Below are 22,702 nucleotides of genomic sequence, written 5' to 3' on the forward strand. Positions count from 1 at the left end.
GACTCAACAAAGTGTAACTTTATTAAGGGATTTCTCCTAAATAGAGTGTTATAATATCTTTTGCCCCTTGTTAGTTTCACTGAAAAGTGTCTCCTGAATAGGGGTGTCCATTAGTAAAGCCCTGTCTACACTATCAAACTTTATGTCACAAACAAATGTGATGTGATCATATATGGACATGATGATGTCATATCACTACCATATTTGGGCACATCACACTTTTTTTCTCTAACTAGTTTGATAGGATTGGTTCTACTGTATTCAAAGAATAGCCTACCATTGTTGTAGCCATCCAAGGGAAGCCTGGAAAAGAGCTATGTAACCTCTTCCTGAACCTGCTCCAGCAAGTGTGATCATGACCACCATCAACTCTGAGAACCCAGCTGGCTCTCCTTGGCCTGAGAGCTGTTCTGTTGCCATTGGGATCAAAGATTCTAGAAGACTGGTGGCTACACTTTCTCCAACAGGGCTGTAAAGCAAAAAGAAGTGGTAATATGAACTATGAAACTCACGAAATTGGAAAAATGACAGTACAGGTTACATATAATTGAAGGTAATATTATGGCAATAACAGAAAAGAAAATTAATATATAAGATTTTATGCCATGTTTTGCAATAATTTTTTTAAATTAAAGCATTACAAATCATTAGTTTCTTATATGTTCAAAACTCTTCTATACTAACTTTTAATATCGCAAACTCTCTAAAGCTCTGTCTACACTATCAAACTAGTTTGACAAAAAAGTGTGATGTACTCAAATATGGTAGTGATATGCACAATATGGTAGTGATATGACATCATCATGTCCATATATAGGCACATCATATTTTTTGTCACATTAAGTTTGATAGTGTAGACAGAGCTTTAAAAATAAAGTTTGTTTACCTGGACTCTTTGACAATGTATGAAGCAAAGCACTGCATTAGTTGCCTATTCTCTTGTATTTTTTCAGCGGCGTCTGCTTGGATCAGTTTATGCAGCCATGATTGCACAGCGTCCAGGTGAGCAGGTTGAGATAGGGATGACAGATATGAACATAGCTTGTCTAGGCTTGTGTCTGATGGATGCTTCTCCGCTGTCAAAAATAAAGGTTATTTAGTATCAAATCTATTGTATACACATCTACAGTAGAACGTCTAAAGTTCTGTCTACACTATCAAACTTTATGTGACAAAAAATGTGAAGTGCCCATATATGGACATGAGGATGTTATATCACTACCATATTAAAGCATATCACTATTTTTGTCAAAATAGTTTGATAGTGTAGACAGAGCCTAAAGGGGACACTTTCCCAAGACACAAGCTAACTACAGCCAACACCTATTTAATGAATCAATCAAAAAGGTGTCTGCATAATAGGGGTTCTACAGTACTACTGTTTATAAAACTAATTGTTTATCTATTGATATTAAACTTACCAAGTTCAAACAGTTTGTTAAAGAATTTTAGCACCTTAGTTCCAAATTCAAACGATAGGTTCTCATGCCTTACTGACAGTAGTACGTCAATCAAGTCTAGAAAACACAAGATAATGCATATTAAAAAAATGTATTCAAAAAATAATATGATAGATAAAGTGTTACTTTCAAATTGTTAGGTCACATGATAGCTGATGGTGTACTGATTTCTCTTGAATTGGTGATGAATTAAGACATACCTGGATCTCGTGAGTAGAACTCCTCCAAGGCCTTTTTTCCTTTTGTGTTCTCTAAAAGGTCCTCTAGGTAGCCAATACATTCTAGTTGAATGGTCTCACTTAAACCACTAAAAAAATAAAAGTAAAGTAAGTCAGAATTCAAGTAGCAATATTCTTGCGACACATAGTACAGTCACCTCTCCCAATGGGTTAAATGTCTGATTTTCCAGACCTCAAGAGAGTCTGGTTTTGGGAGAGTCTCTGATTTCCAGAGTCTGATATTGAGAGAGTCGAATGTAGTATCAATGTAAACAACTACATGATAAGAGGCAGCTACTGAATAGCCTAAAGCCAGGGAGATCAGAAATCCTGAATTATCAGAAGACCGATATGTAGACCACTACACAACAACTTTTACTTTTTCATTTAAAAAAAAATTGCTTTGCACGTTATCTTAACACACTCTCCACCACCAATAGTGACATTCTGGAATACCACTGTTTACTTACACTTGAGATGACACTGGTTTAGTAATCAATCTGTGACACATGGCAAGAACTTCAAAGTAGTGCTTGATAGCATAATTCTCATTGTCTTGATTGCCTAACACACGCTCCAAAGTACTTGAGCACTAGATCAAGAAAATAATATATAGTAATAAAAACAAATAGTTTGTACACAAGAGTGCCATCTTTATGTTTGATTTTTGAAATGGCACAACCTCTACATCAAAAGCGTTAAGCTCTGTCTACACTATTAAACTAGTTTGACAAAAAAAGTGCGATATGCCCAAATATGGTAGTGATATGACATCATCATGTCTATATATAGGCCAGCACATATTTTTGTCACATAAACATGCATAGTGTAGACAGAGCTTTATATTCCCATGGTATAATAGGTCTGATGACATCAGATTATACCAAATAAAAACCTAATGACATCAAAGGGTTTGAACTTCGGTTTTACAGTGATTTTAAAAAGTAATTTTTTACTACTTACACTTTCTGTTAAATGCTCGGTACTTCCATCCAATAATAATGGAAAAAACACCTGTACCATCAACTGGTTGTTCTCCTCTTCATCTGGATACCATCTGAATATTAAAACAAGGAATATTTTAGTAATATTTTACGACTTTTTAGAGTTTTCAGGAATATTCTGTAAAGCTGTGTCTACACACTATCAAACTAGTTTGACAAAAAAGTGTGATATGCTCAATATGGTAGAGATATACCCAAATATGGTAGTGATATTCCCAAATATGGTAGTGATATGACATCATCATGTCCATATATGGGCACATAACATTTTTTGTCACATAAAGTTTGATAGTGTAGACAGAGCTTAACAGAGACTCCAGGATAATACTGGATGTCTGGAAGGTGTACCACTTACATTAGTAACTCTCTTGCGAACTGAACCATTGTAAGGAGTGCATGTTTTAAAGATGACGCAATAGGAAATGCCGTCTCAGAATCTGAAAAAAAAAAAAAGAATATAAATCTGACAGCATAAAGTAAATTGTCTCTTCCTATAACTAGTGTATTCACTAAACCAATCTGTAGAGATGTATGTCTAACTGAAGTAGGACCCCTCCTTTATGTCACTCTTATTCAGGAATTCCCCGGAAACAAGGGCCGATATATGTTATATATGGCAATAACACTACGGCTAATTGCTTTTCAGGGTTCTGCTGTATGTCCTTTAAAGAATGATATTGTTAAATAGACTTACTTGACAGTGTGCTTAGATGAGCTGATTGTGTTGCATTAAGAAGACATTCAGATGGCACAAGATCCTTTGCAAACGCATTCTTCTAGAAATGGGTAAAATTTGAATTTAAGAAATAATCTTGTTTGGTATTTAAATACATCAACCAGAGACATAGGAAACATAGGAAGATAAATGTATCAATAACAACATGGCTTTGACAGAGAAATCAAGATGAAGAAGAACAATAACGTACACAAGAACAGATGGAAGGGAACTCTGTGATACTACTGGCTGCCCACTTCTCCACTACGTTTCTTACTGGACCTGGTAGGTTGACGAGCAACGTGGAGCCAACGTTTGCGAGCTTGGATGCACGACCAGATGAGATACGCAGCACGGTGTCATAGAAATAGAATGCTTCATTGATCGCTTGTTCTGGCTTTATGTCTTCGTGGTGTATTATTTGATACAGGATGTACGTTCTATGGAAAATGTGAAAGAAATATTGAAATTCAAAATATTCAATCATCACCACAAGATACATCATCATAATTACATGAAAACCTAAAACATCATATTCTCTATTATAATAAAGTTTAGTCAGGTCACGGATTTATGAGTAGTTGGGAACATAACATCTAGTTGGTCAAACATCTTCTGCTTTGATTTTACAATCATTCAGAAAATCATCTGATAGAGTGGATGGGTGTACTTTTGCACCATTTTCAATAAAATGAATTAATCTTACCTAGCAACTGTCACATAACTGGCAATCAATTGGAAGATGAGAGGAAGCAGGTCCTTAGCAACAGCCATTGCTTTGTGAGGATCGGTATCACTCTGAATAAGAAATACAAAAACACATATTCAATAAATAGAAGAAAACAAATTGCATAAAAATAAATATTACACACAAAGTGTAAACAAATTTACATATCACTAACAAAGTACTTTTTAAAAATACTTGTATTTGTTTCTATGTTGGTTTGTAAGAGGTCGACTACTATCCGAGGTCAACACTACTAAAGTAATATTTTTGTATTTACCATAGCTTTAGCAAAACGATCTTCCAGCGTGATGTACATTTTTGTCAAGATAGCATCGACGATGCAGATTGTTCTGAACGATGGCAGTCTCTCTAGCGGTATGATCTCATTTTCTTCGATGGCAGGGATAATATCAGCCAACTATGCATAAAATAAAAAATGATAGTTGTTATTAATCCATATTTAGTGGAATAAAGGCAATCTAACAACATGAAGCTGAGTTCCGCAGATTAAAGGGTTTATCTGTGGAGGCGACATGATCAGTTCCACGCCTCCTAATCTTTTTGATTGAGCAATTGCCTTCCTGAAATGTTTGGTTAACACTGCGCCGCAAAGATTATGTACATAGTACAGCACTGTTCGTATTTGTAGACATCTTCATAGAAGTGTTGGTGCAATGGCATTAAAAGGGTCAAGATATGAACATGATTGTTAAGTAAATTGAGTAAATTAAATGCAACCTACATGTTCCTTGATGAAGTTGGTGACAAGTTTAACTTCGAATTCAACACAGTTACAGCCATTGGTGATTGTAGTTAGCAGAACGTTGGCTTCAGATGCTGGTAATCTCTGTTCACACAATGTTTCCTATGGCAGAACACAACATAAATTTAAGCATCTGTTCACATGAGTTTGGTCATAAAGTATATTAAATATTGTATGTACACCTTCATTTACTTTATGGTCATACAAAAAACAACCAGAATGTGTTCTAAATAAGTTTAAGCTCTCTTTTTACATCACCTAGAAAAAGTGTGTAAAGAGTTTTCCAGGCAGTGAAATACGTATAAAGCTGTGTCTACACTATCATCAAACTTTAATGATGATGTCATAATCACTATCATATTTAAGCATATCACTACCATATTTGGGCACATCACACTTGTTTTGTCAAACTAGTTTGATAATGTAGACAGAGCTTCACTTTAATCTACTATATTAGTCAAAAGAAGATCTTACCTTCACCCAAACCTTGTACACGTCAGTAGCCAGCCTAGGGATCCATCGCAAAGACTGCTGTATCTCTGTCAGTGACATTGGTTGGTCTTTTCCCTTAGCTTGGCTCTCTAGTAGTTTGATAAAGCCAACCGAGGGTGGCAAGTTGCCTAGCAAACGCCAACAGACAACAAAACTGTAGTGGAGGGTACTGGATTCCTGAATAATAAAAAGCATACTATAATATACAAATAATGAATATATGTTTTATTAAATTATTGCAATGCTTCCATCTTCAAAATGTCGAAGGCTAGACTCAGGTTGTGGTTGTAAAATAGAACAGTTTTAAATGGCGCACACAACAGGCATTAAATCGTGCATCACTCACCAGTCTACTGCATCACACACAAATCTAAACTTTATTCAAGACTTTGTACCAGACTAGGTTCTTACCATGTAAGTCATCCTGCTATCCTTACTGCTTTGCACAACCTGACATTTCGAACCAGCTCCAAGCAATTTGATAAGGGCGCTATACATTTCACTGTAGTCAAAGCTGCTGTCAAACATTATGTGAAATGCCTGTTGGTAAACAAATATCAATACAATTTCAAAGGAACAAACACATTCGACAGCTTAAGGGTATTTCATAAGCAAAACTTTTTGCAACAGTGAGTAACTCGCCAATTACAGGATGGAAAAACTATTTCATAATTTATCATGCTTATAAACTAAGTCTTATTTGAGGCTTAGGGAGTGGAGTTGAAAGAGTCATGAGTTATGACCCTGTCGCAGATGTTCCAGCGCCTGTACTTTTAAGGTTAGCTTGGCTTATTGCATGTATGTATGAATTTTTAATATAATTAAATATTAAAAGAAAATTTCCTTACCTTCCTGTCCATTTTTGGTGGTGTTTGTGAAGTCACAGTTGAAAGCACCAAGTTATAGAATGTTCGTTTGAAAGAAGTTCCTGCAGCAAAAAAAAAAATTATTATAGGTACATTTGAGAAACAATCAAGCATACAGATTGCAATATTTTTTTATTTATTTTTTCAACTTCTCACTAAGATGTACAATAGTGAAGGATGGGACAAACAGGTGGTAAACACTTCTAAAACGGTCCAGTCTCAATTGTACAGTGGCTGTGTATGTGGACTAGTACACCTGGGGAACCCCCTACTCTTGAAATATGTACTAGGTACTATACTCAAAAGAGGTTCTGCACAGTATAGGAAGATGATAATGATATACCATGTTATATTTAAGTACCTGTAATGTCAGTGGCTGGTGCTCCAATACTACAAGCTTTTCTATAGTTGTCTTCAACCTCTTTGCATGGGTTGTATACCTTTGTCATGGCAACACCACCACTCTCATCTTGATATAACATATATGCTGGGTCTGAGGATTGTACTGTGAATATGTTCCACTGAATCTATAAAAGAAAATATTGTCAAGCGAGGGAAAAAAAGAGTAAAAATAATATAATTGATATGAATGGTTAGTACAGTAGTATAAAGATGCCAATTGGGCAATGAATGCTTGTCAGTATACAGTACGAGAGCGATGAGATTGTAATTGTTTTAGTTAGTTTTTGCATATCTCTGAGCAAACATAATTCTATGTATATTTTATATGCAATGACAATAAATGGAAGTAATTTTCCACTGACGAATGATTTAATGAATATGGTTTTAATGGGTGTGAATGAGTGTAATTTTATCAAAAATGTAAATAAATAAAGTAGAATCCTTAGTAAGACGACACTTTTCTATGAAATGAACAAAGAACAATATTTGTTTTAACACTACGGACAACACTATTTAGGAGGCATCCCTTAAGGGAACCACTTGTTGGAACCTGAAGTTGTCTTCTTAACATGCGTTCTACCGTAATTTCTTTTTAATTGAGAAAATAAAAGATGCTTACATTTTCAAACAATGCAGTTGATGGCTTTGAGTAACGATGTACAAAATATTCAAAGACAAGCACAAGGCGCACCAGAGCAAATGATACTTTTTCTTCAAGTGACCTGAAACAGTAATAAAATCAATATAACAAATGCATCATTACTTTGTTACAACAACACTGACAGATAAAAGCAGTTGGAACTCTGCTTGGAATTGATGAAAAAGAAAACTAAATAAAAATACAAAAAAATAATTTTTTCAATGAAAATCTTTGTTATTTATTCAAACAGTAGAAAGGTTGGTTGCCTTTAGAAACTTACTTAATCTTGGATGCCTTAACAAGACATTCGGCAGTTTTCAAGAAAAGTCGTTTCTGAATGGACGCCGACAGACTATGAAACATGAAGAGTAGGAGTTGCATGTACTCAACATTAACATCTGAAAAAATAAAAGAAAATAAATTATAATTAAGATATCCAATGATAACTTACATTAGCGTGCTGTCATATGCTATTTGTTTCTTGTATTAAGGGTCTTTCACACCTGTTCCGACACGGTTCCGACCCGGCCTCGGGAAATCAATTCGAACGTGAATGTTTCGTTTCCACGACACTCCATGCGGCAATAGATATGCGCATAGCCGTATGAAAACAAAATATTGTCATTCGATATGATTTGCCAGCGCCAGACTGGAAACCGTGCCGGAACGGGTATGAAAGACCCTTAAAAAAGGTGAAGCTAACAATTTTTCAAGAAACGTTTCATAACCGTACCTTCAGAATCAACAATATTTTCCGTTGACACAACCTTTTGTAACAGCGTGTCCAACATCGCATCCCATAGGGCGACACAAATTTTTGAGTCTCCATTGATCTTGATTCGTAGCAGTAGGACATGAGCCATGGCCGACAGGGTACGTGGAGGTATGTTGAGCATACAGGTACCCTCTGTGGTGGGGAGCACACCTAGATGGGTCATGAACGAATCCTAAAAGACAAATAAATACTGTTATAAAGAACCTATGTATATAATTACTGATAAAATATGTTTTATGGCAGATATAAGAAGAAAATATGGACACAAATGTTACAGGATGACTTAAAAACAGCATTAAATTACACTGGCTCATTTGAGACACACATGGCTCACGACAGGAATAAATAACATGCTATGTCTAACGACGATGAAGTGTATTGATATATGGCAGACATAAAGTGATATTATACTACTCTGACAGATACAAGAGCTGTTTGGTGGCAGCTTGACACAAAGGAACGCTAGGAGTCCACAACTATTTGTCAAAATGAGATGCTGCACAGTAAAGGGAAATGATGACCATACTAAGTTGCTTAATTAATTGTAATTCGTACTGGATTCAAGTTGTACAAAGAAATAAATCTTATTTAATATTTTTATTCAAAGCTTAGAAACATTATTTGTTTGTTAGTAATTGTTTACCTGTAATGCATTTGAAAGCACTCCAGAGGCCAGCAGACAATGACTGAATCTGGAAAGAGCTGATGAGAACTCCTCCATAGCAGAACCTAAAAGAATGAATTTTCAATGAATATTAATCCACACTACAGAATTGATTAATATAATCAAATATATTTATTTTATTTTCTTCAAATACATACAAAAATTTTTAAAAAATACAGCACAACGTTACCATGGTCAATTTTCAGCATTTCTTTGTCAAGATCTTTAATTACTCCAGCTAAGTTCATCAAATGAGTATCTGTTAGATATATCCTAAAAATTGAAGCAAATGATTATCTTTTATAAACAATTCTACTAAAAAAAAACACACCCCCAAATATTGAGCTATTCGGATATTGAGCTAAAATGAATTCACCATTAAATATTACCTGTAGTAGTTCTTGATGAACTCATTTCCAGATTTAAGAAGATAGGCAGTCATAAACTGAAGTATCTCAGTGGACAACCTAAGATACTGAAAAAAAGGACAATACTAAATTAGGATTCTATAATAACACATGTACAAGAATTTGAGAAAAATGGTTTTAATTAGTATATGATATGTCGATTACCACATTGATGATGAAAGAGAACATACAGTACTTCAAATTCGAAATGCAGCACATGAATTCCAACTCAATGAAGCATGTCCATGTGCATGCTCAAAAGATATAATTGATGTATGTTAAATTACATACGGTGGGAATATCATACTTACCACTGCAGGTTCTTCTGTGTCAGGCAGGTCCATGATGTTAGGCGAGTCAGACTTGGAAGCTTTTCCGTCTTCTCCCTTTCCCGGTGCACGAGGGAGTGGAGGTGGAGGGGGTACTTCTTTAGCATCCTCATTGGGCGATAGGTTGTCCTGGAACCACTGGCCCAAGAGAGGTTCGCTATCATCATCTGAAATTAAGTAAAACACATTATAATTATTATTTTAATAATTTTCATTTGTAAATGTAAATGGGGGAATAACCTGCGACTTGCAGCCTACTGGGCTGAATTGCGCAAAGGTGTGGATGACACATCCCACATCTATCTTTCTCATGTGCTGCCACCAAAGGCGCCTGTTTGTCTGTCCACAACAACATGGACTTTTTGATAATACTGTTGATTTGTGGTAAATACAATATCAGATTGAAATTAAATACAGTAGGACCTCTATTAGGACCTCCCGGACCAAACAAAGTGTCCCCTTAATAGGGTGTGCTCTGAATAGAAGTGTCCCCTTAAGGAGGGGTTGTACTGTACCTTCGCTACTGTCTTCTGAACTACTGAATTCATCTTCGTAATCCTCATTGATTTCTGAGTTACTATCAGAGTAACTTTCATCTGTTGTTCCTGCTTGGTCTTTCTTGCTACGCACGATTGAACAGGCCTATTGAACCAATGAGAAACAAAGTCATTTGCTTGTTACCATAACATGATCTATTTAAAATATTCTTGGAGAGTACATTTTGAAGAACTTACCTTACGATAGCCTGAAATAAACAGACCAAACAAAAAGTTGATAACATCAGCTCCTTCAAGTATTGCTTTTATGCGCATACTGGCTGTGTTCTGTGGGGCAATACTAATCTCTGCTACCTCATTTAACCTTTGACTGACCTGGAAAAAGAATTCAAATAATTATTAATTGGTGTTTATTTTTGTTTTAACTTTTCTGTAATAACCAAAAACTATGTACCCTCCTAATATATATATTTAGGCAAATTGCCAAGGATAACCATAAGAAAATTCATTCACTATCATTCTTAAAGGTGGCAATCCTGTTCACAAGACAAACATATACACAAGATGCTCTACAAAACCAAAGTCTTAATACAAGTCTTTGGGAGTGGAGTTGTTCACATATGACAGGACTTGAACCCAGGACTCTTGGAGTGGTAGCTGGAGCATTGTATCTACCAAGCCACAACCAAATTTATTAATAGAATGAATACTATGATTAAAGTGTTTTCTAAATATTGGCTGTAATAATAAAACCTTGTTAATTTCACATACAATTATCTTCTTAATAGGGGTGTTTTACAAAATAGATACAGTATCACAAATTGGGTAAAAGTAAGTAACTTACCTTTGTCAGGCTTTCAATATGCAGGTCATCCATCAATGATTTGAAAAGGGTTATACCTTTGTTTGCTAGGGCTACTGTTAGGCTGCAAAACCCTTGGAGCCTAAAAAAAGAAAACATTGATTATTCAATTTCTAAATCAAATTTATAATTTTACAGTATATTTTACAGTTATAAGGAGACAATTTTGTGACCCAACAAAGTGTCCCCTTAATAGGGGTGTTCCTTAAATATTGGTTGGACATAGATCACCTTTTGTTTGTTTCGTGGCAGAGTGTCCCTTTAAAAGGGGTGTCTGATGAATAGTGGTTGAAATAAGTGTTAAAACATATAATGCTCTTGTTCGTTTCACAAGTGTCCCCTTAATAGGAGCATCTTCCAAATATGGGTATCCCAAAGAAAAGGTTCTACTGTATTCACACCAATGACTAGATACTCTTACCAACCACTCATTACACAAAATATTGTTCTTACCCTTTTGCTGAGCTTGGCCTAATTGTCCCTGATTCTTTAGTCTTGAGTGGCGGAGGTTTGTCAGACTTTGGTAAAGGTGATGAACCACCTTCCCGCTCCTTCTTGTCCATTATGGTACTTGCGTTGAGATTCAGAATGTGTTCCAGTCCACGGAAAATACACCATGATCCAAGCATGTTAAGATTTTGAAGATTCTGAAATCATGATCAACATATATAAGCATATAATAATTGACTTCATCAGTGTTAGCTTTTTTTTATTGCAATGTATTAATAAGCCAAAAAATGGCAAAAACGTACCTGTCCTCCTGCTCTAATAGAAGCTTGTATGGCTGTTGACAACGTATTGAACATAGCAAGCTAAAAAAAAATAAATAATAAAAAAATGAATCAATATATAGATATTAAGATGCTATGTTTTTTATGTTTAGGAAAAATTCCAAGGATTCATTAATTTACAAAGGTGGCAATCCTGTTCTCAAGAACATAATACAGAAGGTGCTATACACAAACAAAGTCTTAAACAAGTCTTAAGATATCAGCTGGGTTGAAGCATCAAAACCTGTAACTTTCTCCATTTTCAAGTGCCTGGCCGTTTTGCTTCACTTCAGGTTCGTGTGCCCCAGCAATGCTCGATAGAATCAAGAAAACCAAGAACGATCGCGTACAAATGTGTAAATATTTGTAGTCCGGCTCGATCATCGTCATAGTTATTTTCAACTTTAACGATTTGAAAATTCAACGCAACTTGTGGTAATGCAAAAGGATTTGTACCCAGGACCGTGACATCAGAAACCAAGCTTTACCACAAAGCTACAGACACTCGCATGTCATTGTAGAACATACCCCTTTCTGTACAATAAGCGTTGCATGTTGCTCATGATCACTGTCTTTTACACCTTGCATGCCTTTCATCTGATGACCGCTGGCAATGTTTAGGATTGTGTGGGATGACACGGCTGCCACAGCTGCATACAGACAGCTCATGATGATAGTGGTCAGTTTCTCAAGATGACCAGGAGTTAACGGCTCAAGGATTGGCAATGAGAGAACACGTGAAACGATGGACATGTCATTCAACAATGACTGATAGCTATGAAAAAATAAGGATATGTATTGATTAGATTTACCTCCGATTCATAATTAAAAAGCAACGGTGAGATTATAACAGTGTGTGTTATAAAATTATTCAGAAAGTGATGATGCTATTTATTTCTTCTTTATACTGGGCATGATACTGGGTGACCTTTCAGTCAAAGGAAATAGCAGTCAGTGTTAATAGTGTACAAAGTTTTTTATCATGCAATGTATATGTATTATATAGGACCAACAGCTTTATGTCATACCTGAAGGATGATGTAATGGTAGTATCTTCTCGAAGGACATAAGCAACAAGGCACAAACAGGCCTGCTATTTACTAAAAGGTTGTTTGTTTGTTTGTCTCAGAGCAAAACAAAATTCACAGTTACTTTTTATCCATTAATTAACATACAAACCTGTTTTTCATTGACACAACTTCCGATATGGTTCCTGGCAAGATGAACTGGTTACCCTTCACGGCATCTTGATAGTAACCAATGTAACGGAGAAGGAATGACAGATTTAGGCAGACATCCATGAGGATATCGCCTCCACCTAAAGAGTGGAGGTTGTCAATGTTTCTGGCAGCAAAGAATGTCTTAGAATCTATGTTCATTCCTTGTTGGTAAACATTCTCATACACTTCCTATACACAAAAAAAACATATTAAAAAAATTATTTTGAGTATAGTAATACAGTAGAATGAACTGTTTACTTAATAGATTAAATTTCAACTTGTTCATAATTACAGATATACTAGGTAAGGGTGCTGCAGATTCATGATGACATAGGAACTAGTAAACTGGGGTAACCCCCTACTCTCGAAAGATGTACTAGGTTTCTTTAAAGTGCACATGAGCATTTTGTGTACACTGGATCTACGGTTTATAGTCCTTATCCAAGAAGACTTTGTCTACCACAAGAACCATGGATCGAGTGGGGCCTGAACCCTTGGCGATATTATGACTAAACCGGTTGTGCACCCAAAAAAAGATAGAAATGCGCAAGTTGGTGATACATTCACACAATAATTTTATGACATCACAAATCGAAAGACCCTATAAACATGCGTATATATATTTAATTGCATTTCTATTTTAAATTCTGCCACATCTTTCACAAACTCTTTAATTCTAAAACCTGATTGGGCAACAATCCTTAACTACTTTACCTGCTCTTCTTTGATGTTCTCCACTCGGGTTCTTACTGCACTGATACTGCCACTGTTTGGTGTGATCTCTGAGAAGGATGACATCAGAGTCTCAAGGAACTCTGTTTGGGATTGAGACTTGATGTCACTGACCTTGATGAGTGCTGACGAGTCTAAAGTAAAATTAAAAATACACAATTTGTTTATATAAACTTATATACATAACAAAACCAATTGCCTCATACATGATTTGAACCAAGGATCCTGAAATTTAAAACCAAGCCACTTGGAATACAGATAAATAAACACACAGCAATCAACAAAACAATTTCATAATAGATGTATTGTCTAAGGCATATTTGTTTCTATTTCAGGAGGACTTCATTTTTTTTTGCTCACACTTTAAACAAGTTCCACAAAAGGTACAGTACCAGCCTAAAACAGTTTTTAAGAAATTGCTAAAAACAATTAAGAGATATACCAAGTGAAAATTAAATTTTTGGTTAAAGTCAGCAAAATTATAGTATCGGAGGCAATTATTTTTGTGTAATAAGATTTGTTTTTACAAGATTTCTTTTTACGTTTTTTTAGTTTTTGTTAGATGCTCCCTGGGGTTATAATTTTTATTATGAAGAAAAATGTAAAAATAATCTTATTATTTGATTTTTACCTGATGCTTTTGACTTTGACGATGAAGGAGGCATCTGAGATGACTTTAACATTGCTGTTAATGTGATGATATTACTCCTTTGAAGTTGTCCGCTACCAGTGCACAGGCCCTCAATCAAAGACATCAGGTTCCTCTGTAAATCACAAGTCAACATAAGTTATTATTTTTTTCAAGCACAGACCTTAAACTATGCATCCTCAATGTACATGCATTGTGAGTGGAAGTAAAATAAAGAATTGAAATTGAATAAAGTTATCATTGAATTTGTCTTATGAAGAAAATGTATTTCTTCATAAGGTTTGTCATACAGTATTTACAATTGTTAAGTGCTGTATTTAATTTAATAGTATTGCTAACATTAACACGATTATGATTCCTGAATTCTCCAGGATTTTTTTCTGGTTAATCTTGCATGGTATATCCATGATTTCACATTCATTCCTAGACTACATTTGATTTTCAACAAGAAGTTTGAAAACTAGCATTAAGCCTATATTTAGTAACTAATATGTACTGTATCATGGATTAACAGATATGTATACAATAGAGGTAAGAATGGTATACATTATAAACAAAAAGACAATCTAGCCCACTCTTTTTGTTTTCAATACACAGTAAACAATGTTAATTCTAGTACTGAATAAAGAAAAATGAAACCCCAAAACATATACCACCCATGTAGACAGTAAATATAAAGGGCTATAAAACAATAAACAAGATTATTTTCTGAATAAAGCCTCACTATTCTTTAATATAGTTTTCAAAATTTTGTCTGGAGTTGGAGAGACACGCCCTTTCAGTGCTCCTATTTTATGTTTCACTGAAAGGAAAAATGTGTCATTTATCTAAAGAAAGTTGCCTACCTGAGAGACTGCACAGAACTCATAATATTTGAGCATTCGTTGCAAGCAGAAGTCCATAAGAATGTGACTGGCACTTACTATGCGGCTTAGCTTCGACTTCGGTACTGTTAAATTAAGAATTATACTAATAAATTGTTTGGTACGGTAATTAAAAGATTATAATTTATATTCATCCTATTTAAAAGGCATTAACTACAGTACTATAAATGTTGTTATTTTGTAGCTACACTTTTTATAACAGGTGTCTTTTATTTCGCTGCAACTTGATTGGCGAACACTAAAAAAAAGAAATGATTATTAACATCCATGGTTTATGAGCCAGGTGATAGCAGGGCGGAGGGTTGTGCTTGGGTGCGCACTCCTCCTTTTGACACCTAAGTTGAATTTAAATATACTTTTTGACAGATTAATATCAATATCATATTGTTAGTAAGTTTAGAAATTCTGGATCCACCCCCTGGATGAGTATAAAGTGTTCAGCCAGCACAAAACTACATATAAATCAAGGAAGTAGTAGAAATAAACACTCACAGCAATAAGCACAGTTTGTGATGTAATGTGTTGACAACGAGACCACACAGGAATAGAAACTCTCATATTTGTCCTCATGATCAAGTAATTCTTTTTCACTGGAAAATAATTTTTTTCTTTCTTATTAATCTTATTCACCATTTTTTATTCATGCATTTATGTAAAATAAAAAAGTTAAAACCAATACTAAGACCTAGGCCTACATCATTAGGCCTAGTTTAATATTTGTTATTCTGTCGGTAGTAAATAAAAAAAAATCTTTTTTTGGCTAGGCTAAACCTTAGATTAGCCAAGATCAGGGCGGACTGACTCGAAACAGAGCGGTGTCCCGCTAACCTGCAAGATTTCTTCCGAGTATACTTCGACCAACTAGGCCTAGGATTTACGGACATTTTTTTGCAATGAATTTATCAATATATAGTTAAAAGTTTTAAAATTCTACCTTTTTAAGATACAATCAACAATTATTGGTATGTCACTGGTCTTAAATGATGACTGAGATGCGGAAATAAGTACTTTTTGTACCCCACCCCAATCAACGTCTCCAGACGACGCCATCTTGTCGAATTTGGAACTTCCCGAAAAACAAAATGTTCTTCAATTAAAATAAAAAAAGAATTTATTTACCATATAACAACTCACACGTCAAATAAATAATTTAAATATTTAATTCCTAAATTATTCCAACTGTATTAGTTGATTAATTTAACTTATAAGTTATTTCAAATTGAATAACAAAGTTTGTATACAATTATGTCAGAGTGCAACGAAACCTGTCTAGCGGTCATACACTGATCTTATGGCGGTTACAAACTCGCGGATGTGATATTAAACATTTATTTCGATTTTTTTTCTATTTCTATTATTTAAAACAATGTAAATGTTAATAAAGTGATTGAAGTTTTATTTAATGAATAAAAAAAGGTTAAAACAAATAATGTTTTGCTCATTTTATTTATAACAACCGTAAATGAAATAAATTCGACAACAATTAAGTCCGTATTAGCCTATATTTCCTTACACTTTTAGATATGCCCCTATTGGTTGCATTTTTAACAGAGGTACTGTATATTGGGACGCTCGGAGACGATTTTGTTTACAATATTTCTCGAAAGAAAAATATTGTTTTTGTAAACAGATACACAATATTGTTAAGGGGTTTACATAAGTGAATGCATTGTACTGTATTTATGTACGGCTGTTTTAAGTAAGGTATTGAAGTGGAAGACTCCATATGGTAGATTGTTTTCAATAGAATTCTCTTCACTTAATTATAACGATTCACACTACGTCGTGGGCATTTGTGCTATTGGCCTACTTTCTGGTGGTCATCATCAGCACAATATGCAACAATTTAAATAATATTAATAGTCAACCATTTTTTTTATATAATTGAGAACTGAATCATCTTAGCGGAGGAGGCCCAAGACGCCTGTAATTCTTCATTGGTGATTTTTTTCTCCAAATTTGAAAGTAAGTAGGTCTAGCTTTATTTTTATAGTAGTCGAATATTCACTCATGGTAGACCTAATTGGTGGCAATACCATCCAGGAGAAACCTTTCTAGACCAGTGCTGAGAAGGGACTATTTCTGTGTGTTTTTTTTTTAATGTTAAATAATTTTCATGTTATTAAGTAGACTGTCTCTGTAATTTACGCACTTAGCTGTGTAAGGTCCTCTTCCTATTCATATTCTGTATGTCCTTCTCTCCCCCGGTTTCTTGCCATTGTTTCTGCCTCCATCCATGATCCAATCTTATTTCTCGTCTCTCTTGTTAATGGCTGGTCTTCATCATCACCGTTAAGTCTGCCTCTCTTTTTCCATTCTGGTTAACATTAAGTGCAATTCTTCTGTTGTCAACTGCTGATTTAGCTTCCAAAATAAATTTTGTCGTGTATCTCTATGTTAAAGCCATCTCTTTTGAGCCATCATGATCTTCGGGATCCTCCTCAGTGTTTGGAACTTCTGCTTGTCTGCTTTGGTCTTCTTCCAAGTGTAATTTACGCACTTCTCTGATCCTATACAGTTGTTAACTTTCTTTGGCATTCTATGAACATGAGGAGGGGATGCAAATTGTTAAAATCAGTAACAAGGAAGACACCATCATTATTATATAAAGAAAAACCTGTTTTCGCATCTCAGTAGCATCGCATATTTTCTTAATAGGTATGTAGCACCCTCATTCGATAAAAGTGCGCAGCGCTTGTCATCCTTAATATCAAAGAAAATCGTACACAACCTTCTTCGCTCAATTAGGACAATACACTTCATACACTCAGACCAACATGACGGACTTTTAGTATATCAGCCGTTTAGCGTTAGTGTCCGTAACTTTGACAAGAGACCACCAATGGGGTGATGCATTCTGGATTTTACTTCTTGCTTTTCAAAAGAGCGAAAGACGAGGATTTAATCGTTTTTGTTAAAGGTAAGAGGTAAATACATCTCTCTTTAATGACTAACCGGCTGCTACCGATGTTATGTATTACCGTAGTGCCCGTAACTTTGATGAGAGAACGCTAATGGGTAATTAATTCTGGAAAATATTACTTCTTGTTCTTTTTAGACGAGTGATTAATCGTATGGTTTTTAGTAGACATTGAATAAATTTAGGCCTACTATTATAATTGTTTTTCTTTTCTGTGAAGGGATCTAATAGGCTGTTACACCAGGCTTCTTTTTCCACTACACATAGCAGCATCATTTATACTAAGGCACCGACCCCCCTCCCCACACTTTCTGTCCTAGTGTTAGACATAATCTGTCATAACAGTAATGTTCAAAATATAGTTTACTGAGGATTTTGATAAAAGTTAAGAATTCATTTCGTTTAGATTTAAAAATCATACATCCTAAAAACATATCGGACTTTTTACCAACTATGGTTAGGCCTAGTTGACCTACTTATTTTTTAAAGAAATTATCAAAAAATATGTTTACAGTGCTGTCGTAGGTTTCCACTACAGACGCAACGCAAGCATGTTGCGTAGACAAAACGCAAGCAAGTTGACTAATGGCAACTAACAGTTCGAAATCCGCCGAATGTGATTGGTTAAATCACTTACGTTGCGCTTACGTCCAGCCTTTTGTTGCGTCAGTAGTAGGAACCGAACAGTACTTTCGCCACACGCGGTGTATTTCCCTTTCAAGACTTCAAAGGAAAAGTTGAACCAAAGAAAACTTAAAAATAACTTTTTTCTCAAAAGTATCCTTAATTGTATTTAACATCTACATGTATTAAGAATGCGCTTCATTACACGTCGGTACTATTAACTGATTAAGCTCCTTTCTCTTCTAAAACATTAATTATTCATGAATTAAGTGATATATCTTATCGAGTATGCACTTAAAATACTAAGTGTGCAAGATAAAGCGATCATCCAGTCTTAGCAACGTATTGGTAGCTTAAGGCTAGGCTAATAACAGTCTTTTTTTGTTGTATTTTTAGACGATAATAAAGCTCTGAGGAGGAAAATTGTGTTTTTGTTGTTCATGTTGATGATGTAGATAACGTAAATGATAAATGGTGAATGCATAGCCTGATGATGTTGTTGTTGGTCGTAATGATGACGATATTATTTATGAATGATGGTGATGTTGATAAAGATGATTTTGATAATGTGTTGTGTGTAGAGTGTTGGTAATGAGGATGTTTCTGTGGTGATGACATTGACGATATTAAGTGATGATGATATAGATAAACTAAGTTGGCAATGTTGATGGCGATAGTGACTATGATGATGATGATCCTCATTTATGTTGCCAATGTGATTATGTTGGTAAAAGATGACGTGACGATGATGATGTTGATAAGTGATTGTGATGTTGTTGATGATGGTGATGATGATGGTGATGATGATGGTGATGACGATTATGATGATGATGGTGATGACGATGATGATGGTGATGATGATGGTGATGATGATGGTGATGATATTGATGGTTTTCCAACTCGTTCGACGTGTTTGTTACAAGATTGGTTCAAATTTAATTCGACGCGTTTGTGACGAGATTGTTTTTAAATTTCCGTTGTGATGGAATCAATTAAACACGTTGCGACAAGATGGGTGCCAACTCAATTCGACGAGATTGGTTCAACAACATGCGTTGACGATCCCATTAAACGCGTTTATTATAGTTTTCAATTGAATGAGACGCGTTTACAAAATGCTTCTCATGCGTCGTCAAGCAATCCACACTTGCTGCACGAAACGGAAGGCGGCATGCACACCGTTTTCCATTTAACAAAAACGGCACTGTTTAATTAATTGATGTTGCTCACTGGATTGAAAATATATAACACAACATAATATATCCTTTTCGTAGCTTTTTTTTCACTTTTACTAAGATTATATTATGTGTATACATTGGATGATGAGAAAAATGCATCACGACCTATAGCGAATCGAGTGTGGTTGAGGGTCTTGGGACGGGTGAATGCCCGGAACTGAAAATATAACAGAACATATAGTTGTTTTCGTAGCTTTTTTTTTCACATTTTGTACTAACATTGTAGGCCTACATACTATTATATGGGTGATGACTGAAGGAAAAAGTTATCAATGTCTAAATTATTCGAGTGTGGTTGAGGGTTTCGGGGAGGGGTGTGGTTGAGGGCCTAGGAGAGGGATGCTAGGTGAGCCCTGTAAATATATACGTTTTGCTATCATTATATTCTTTGTACATTGGGTGTTGAATAAATAGGAAAAAGGCAATATCTAAGCAAATCGGGTGTCGGTGAGGGTTTGGGGGAGGGGTGTTAGAAGTGTACGACCGGGAATTCGTATACAAGTCTCTTCAAAAGCGGTTCTATTAAAATACCGCATCATCACAAAACGCATTATGATGTACATTCCGTTTTGGAATTAAGGGTGTGAGGCTGGGATGGTGCCTAGGATATAGATACAGAGGACAGCAAACACGGGAGAAAAAAAAATAGGATTGAAGCATAAAAAAGGCATTTATTATGCTTGGTAAAATGACACAAGTTGGACGGCTATAGTTTCAAACATGTTGAAATCCTATTATACATCGTTCTTAAGTCTCATAAAATTCCCATTAGTGAGTTTGTATTACGGTAGTCTATAAAAGACGTACGGACATTTCTTGTACCTTGTTCTAGATATATATATTCTCTATTACAAAGTAAAGCACAAACATCGCATAAAACGTGCTGTTTGATTCTTTTTCGTGACGTGTTTTTAAATTGCTTGCTGTTTATTGAAAAAAAGAGATCCAGACGAAAATATATAACTATCGCAAGTTTTGTTTTACGTAAACAGGTCACGTGACTTCACCAGTGTTTGAATTCACACGTGCGCGTGTCAGATGCCATTTGACTATAATTGGAACATATTCAGGATTCTTTGGAGTATTTTCTAGTCGCGACACTATAATAATAACCATTTACACTCACGGCAGTTGACTGAAAAACTGCTGCTGTCGGCCCGTTTATCTATCTAAAATTCTAAATGCCTATATAACTTTTTAAAGCCGATGTTTGATAAATCTCGCAATCCATCTTGGCTCAGAGATCGCAGAGGGAACCCAATAAATCTCTCTGGTGCTTTGCCGAGTGTTGACGCGCTGACGTCAAATTCGAGGGAAAAAAAATACTACCAGTATCCGTCCATTCATAACATCTTATTTCAAGAAAAACTAATCCATTTTGAAGTTGATGTTTTTATGGTAATTCAATAGCAATCCGCGGCGTATCCTACTTATAGATTCTTTTTATTTAATTAAAACATGACTTAAACGTTATTTTAATGACATTGAACAAATGTTATGAATGGATTATACGATAATAATAATAATAGAGAGCACGTGATTACAGTCAAGCCTTTGCATAATTTCAACAAATGCGAGGAATTATAATATTCACACACACAACAATGCAACTTTCGGAAACGCTTCTTATATTTTGTATCCGCTATTGAATTGAAAAAATAGCAGCTCGAACGTCATATTTCCCTCCCGATTCTACAGCTGTCATGAGATAGTTCTAACTGACTATTGACAGTCAGCTAGAAACGTGTCTAGATGTAATTTAATACATGTTATCTCTGTCAGCAGGTTCTATTTGTAGACAATGTATAATGTGATTATGTGTACTGTATTGAAGTTTTCCTGCAATACCCAGTGCACCGGGAACCAGAAGAACAGGGCTCTTGTTTTATTATAATGAGTATAGTACACTTCGCTAATTTATCGGTGAGCAATCGGATGGTCAGTTAATGTACACTTGATTTGAAATATCGTACTTTAACATTACAGTCATTTCATTTCGGTACGCAAACGCAACGCAACGCAAGGGCGTCTATACGTAAAGATACTGGGACGGCAACGAGAAGAAGTGTGGCTCTATAAAGTACCTTAATTTAAATATCCATTTTATGTTTACCTTATTTTTGTATAATCATAAATTAGCTTTCTCCTCATTATTGAAAATTAAAATGAACTATAAAAATAGATTGCAATCCAACGTCAAGGTTTGTTATTAATCAAGTGTCTCATTGCCATGACAACACATGATGACATTCAAGTTGTTGTTATTTAAATTCGTGGAAATCTTGAATGATATTTATTTCATTGTTAAGAAACGTTACGTACAGCATGTTTATGTATAATTAGAATGAAAAATTGTGTTAGGAGATAACATGAATGAGAAGATTGTGAGCAGAAAATATGTATAGGCCATAATAATACATTACACCATGTAAATAATTAGATCTTTAAATAAAAAAAAATCGTCGTTATCACTGAACTCTCGGCATTCAGTTCATACGTCAAATGAATTTTAAATTTAAGGTTGTCTTAGAGGTGTAACGAAAATAAAATCTTTCCCGAGGACACAACAAAACTGTAAATGGAAATTGTGTGAGTGCTTGACGATACATGTACATTGATATTCACAGGAAATTAACGATGTACTGCAGCGCATCGTTTTTCAGAACAAGCATTTAGCTGTTGGTCACTGAGTGTTCTAAGGTTACATTGTGACGTAAGAAATAATGAGCAATTTTATTTTGAGAACGAAATGCAAATTATCACCACGGCATTACTGCAATTTACATGACATATAACTTAATATTGCATATGTTGTTTGTTCCTATTTGATCGGGGTCAAAGGTT

General features: G+C 35.1%; 2 protein-coding genes across 3 annotated transcripts in view; one reads left to right on the top strand and one right to left on the bottom strand.

The window, feature by feature from the left end:
• Window positions 1–16,126, bottom strand: part of LOC144838755 (E3 ubiquitin-protein ligase UBR4-like) — a 48,030-nt gene extending 31,904 nt beyond the window's left edge. Inside the window, exons 1-35 of the mRNA XM_078694231.1 lie at window positions 16,011–16,126; window positions 15,569–15,666; window positions 15,038–15,141; window positions 14,175–14,307; window positions 13,526–13,677; window positions 12,771–13,000; window positions 12,120–12,366; window positions 11,574–11,633; window positions 11,275–11,468; window positions 10,804–10,903; window positions 10,197–10,334; window positions 9,978–10,104; window positions 9,445–9,629; window positions 9,116–9,201; window positions 8,917–8,999; window positions 8,706–8,791; window positions 8,021–8,234; window positions 7,568–7,685; window positions 7,267–7,369; window positions 6,607–6,772; window positions 6,228–6,307; window positions 5,791–5,919; window positions 5,362–5,556; window positions 4,867–4,989; window positions 4,402–4,542; window positions 4,104–4,195; window positions 3,609–3,837; window positions 3,377–3,458; window positions 3,038–3,119; window positions 2,642–2,735; window positions 2,149–2,270; window positions 1,661–1,767; window positions 1,422–1,517; window positions 887–1,076; window positions 278–469 (exon numbers count right to left, since the gene is read on the bottom strand). Coding sequence (XP_078550357.1) covers window positions 278–469; window positions 887–1,076; window positions 1,422–1,517; window positions 1,661–1,767; window positions 2,149–2,270; window positions 2,642–2,735; window positions 3,038–3,119; window positions 3,377–3,458; window positions 3,609–3,837; window positions 4,104–4,195; window positions 4,402–4,542; window positions 4,867–4,989; window positions 5,362–5,556; window positions 5,791–5,919; window positions 6,228–6,307; window positions 6,607–6,772; window positions 7,267–7,369; window positions 7,568–7,685; window positions 8,021–8,234; window positions 8,706–8,791; window positions 8,917–8,999; window positions 9,116–9,201; window positions 9,445–9,629; window positions 9,978–10,104; window positions 10,197–10,334; window positions 10,804–10,903; window positions 11,275–11,468; window positions 11,574–11,633; window positions 12,120–12,366; window positions 12,771–13,000; window positions 13,526–13,677; window positions 14,175–14,307; window positions 15,038–15,141; window positions 15,569–15,666; window positions 16,011–16,126 — 4,694 coding nt within the window. The remainder of the gene's footprint in view (window positions 1–277; window positions 470–886; window positions 1,077–1,421; window positions 1,518–1,660; window positions 1,768–2,148; window positions 2,271–2,641; window positions 2,736–3,037; window positions 3,120–3,376; window positions 3,459–3,608; window positions 3,838–4,103; window positions 4,196–4,401; window positions 4,543–4,866; window positions 4,990–5,361; window positions 5,557–5,790; window positions 5,920–6,227; window positions 6,308–6,606; window positions 6,773–7,266; window positions 7,370–7,567; window positions 7,686–8,020; window positions 8,235–8,705; window positions 8,792–8,916; window positions 9,000–9,115; window positions 9,202–9,444; window positions 9,630–9,977; window positions 10,105–10,196; window positions 10,335–10,803; window positions 10,904–11,274; window positions 11,469–11,573; window positions 11,634–12,119; window positions 12,367–12,770; window positions 13,001–13,525; window positions 13,678–14,174; window positions 14,308–15,037; window positions 15,142–15,568; window positions 15,667–16,010) is intronic.
• Window positions 16,127–17,857: 1,731 nt separating this feature from the next.
• The window catches only part of LOC144837084 (synaptotagmin-A-like), a 28,454-nt gene continuing 23,609 nt past the window's right edge, over window positions 17,858–22,702 (top strand). The window contains exon 1 of one of the 2 annotated variants that reach the window (XM_078692073.1): window positions 17,858–17,996. The gene's annotated coding sequence lies outside the window, so the exon portion shown is untranslated. Of the gene's footprint in view, window positions 18,004–22,702 lie in introns of both variants that reach the window. The other variant, XM_078692074.1, reaches the window with a different exon arrangement.

The sequence above is a fragment of the Antedon bifida genome, chromosome 3 (genome assembly GCF_963402885.1).
Source record: "Antedon bifida chromosome 3, ecAntBifi1.1, whole genome shotgun sequence".
Lineage (NCBI taxonomy): Eukaryota > Metazoa > Echinodermata > Crinoidea > Comatulida > Antedonidae > Antedon > Antedon bifida.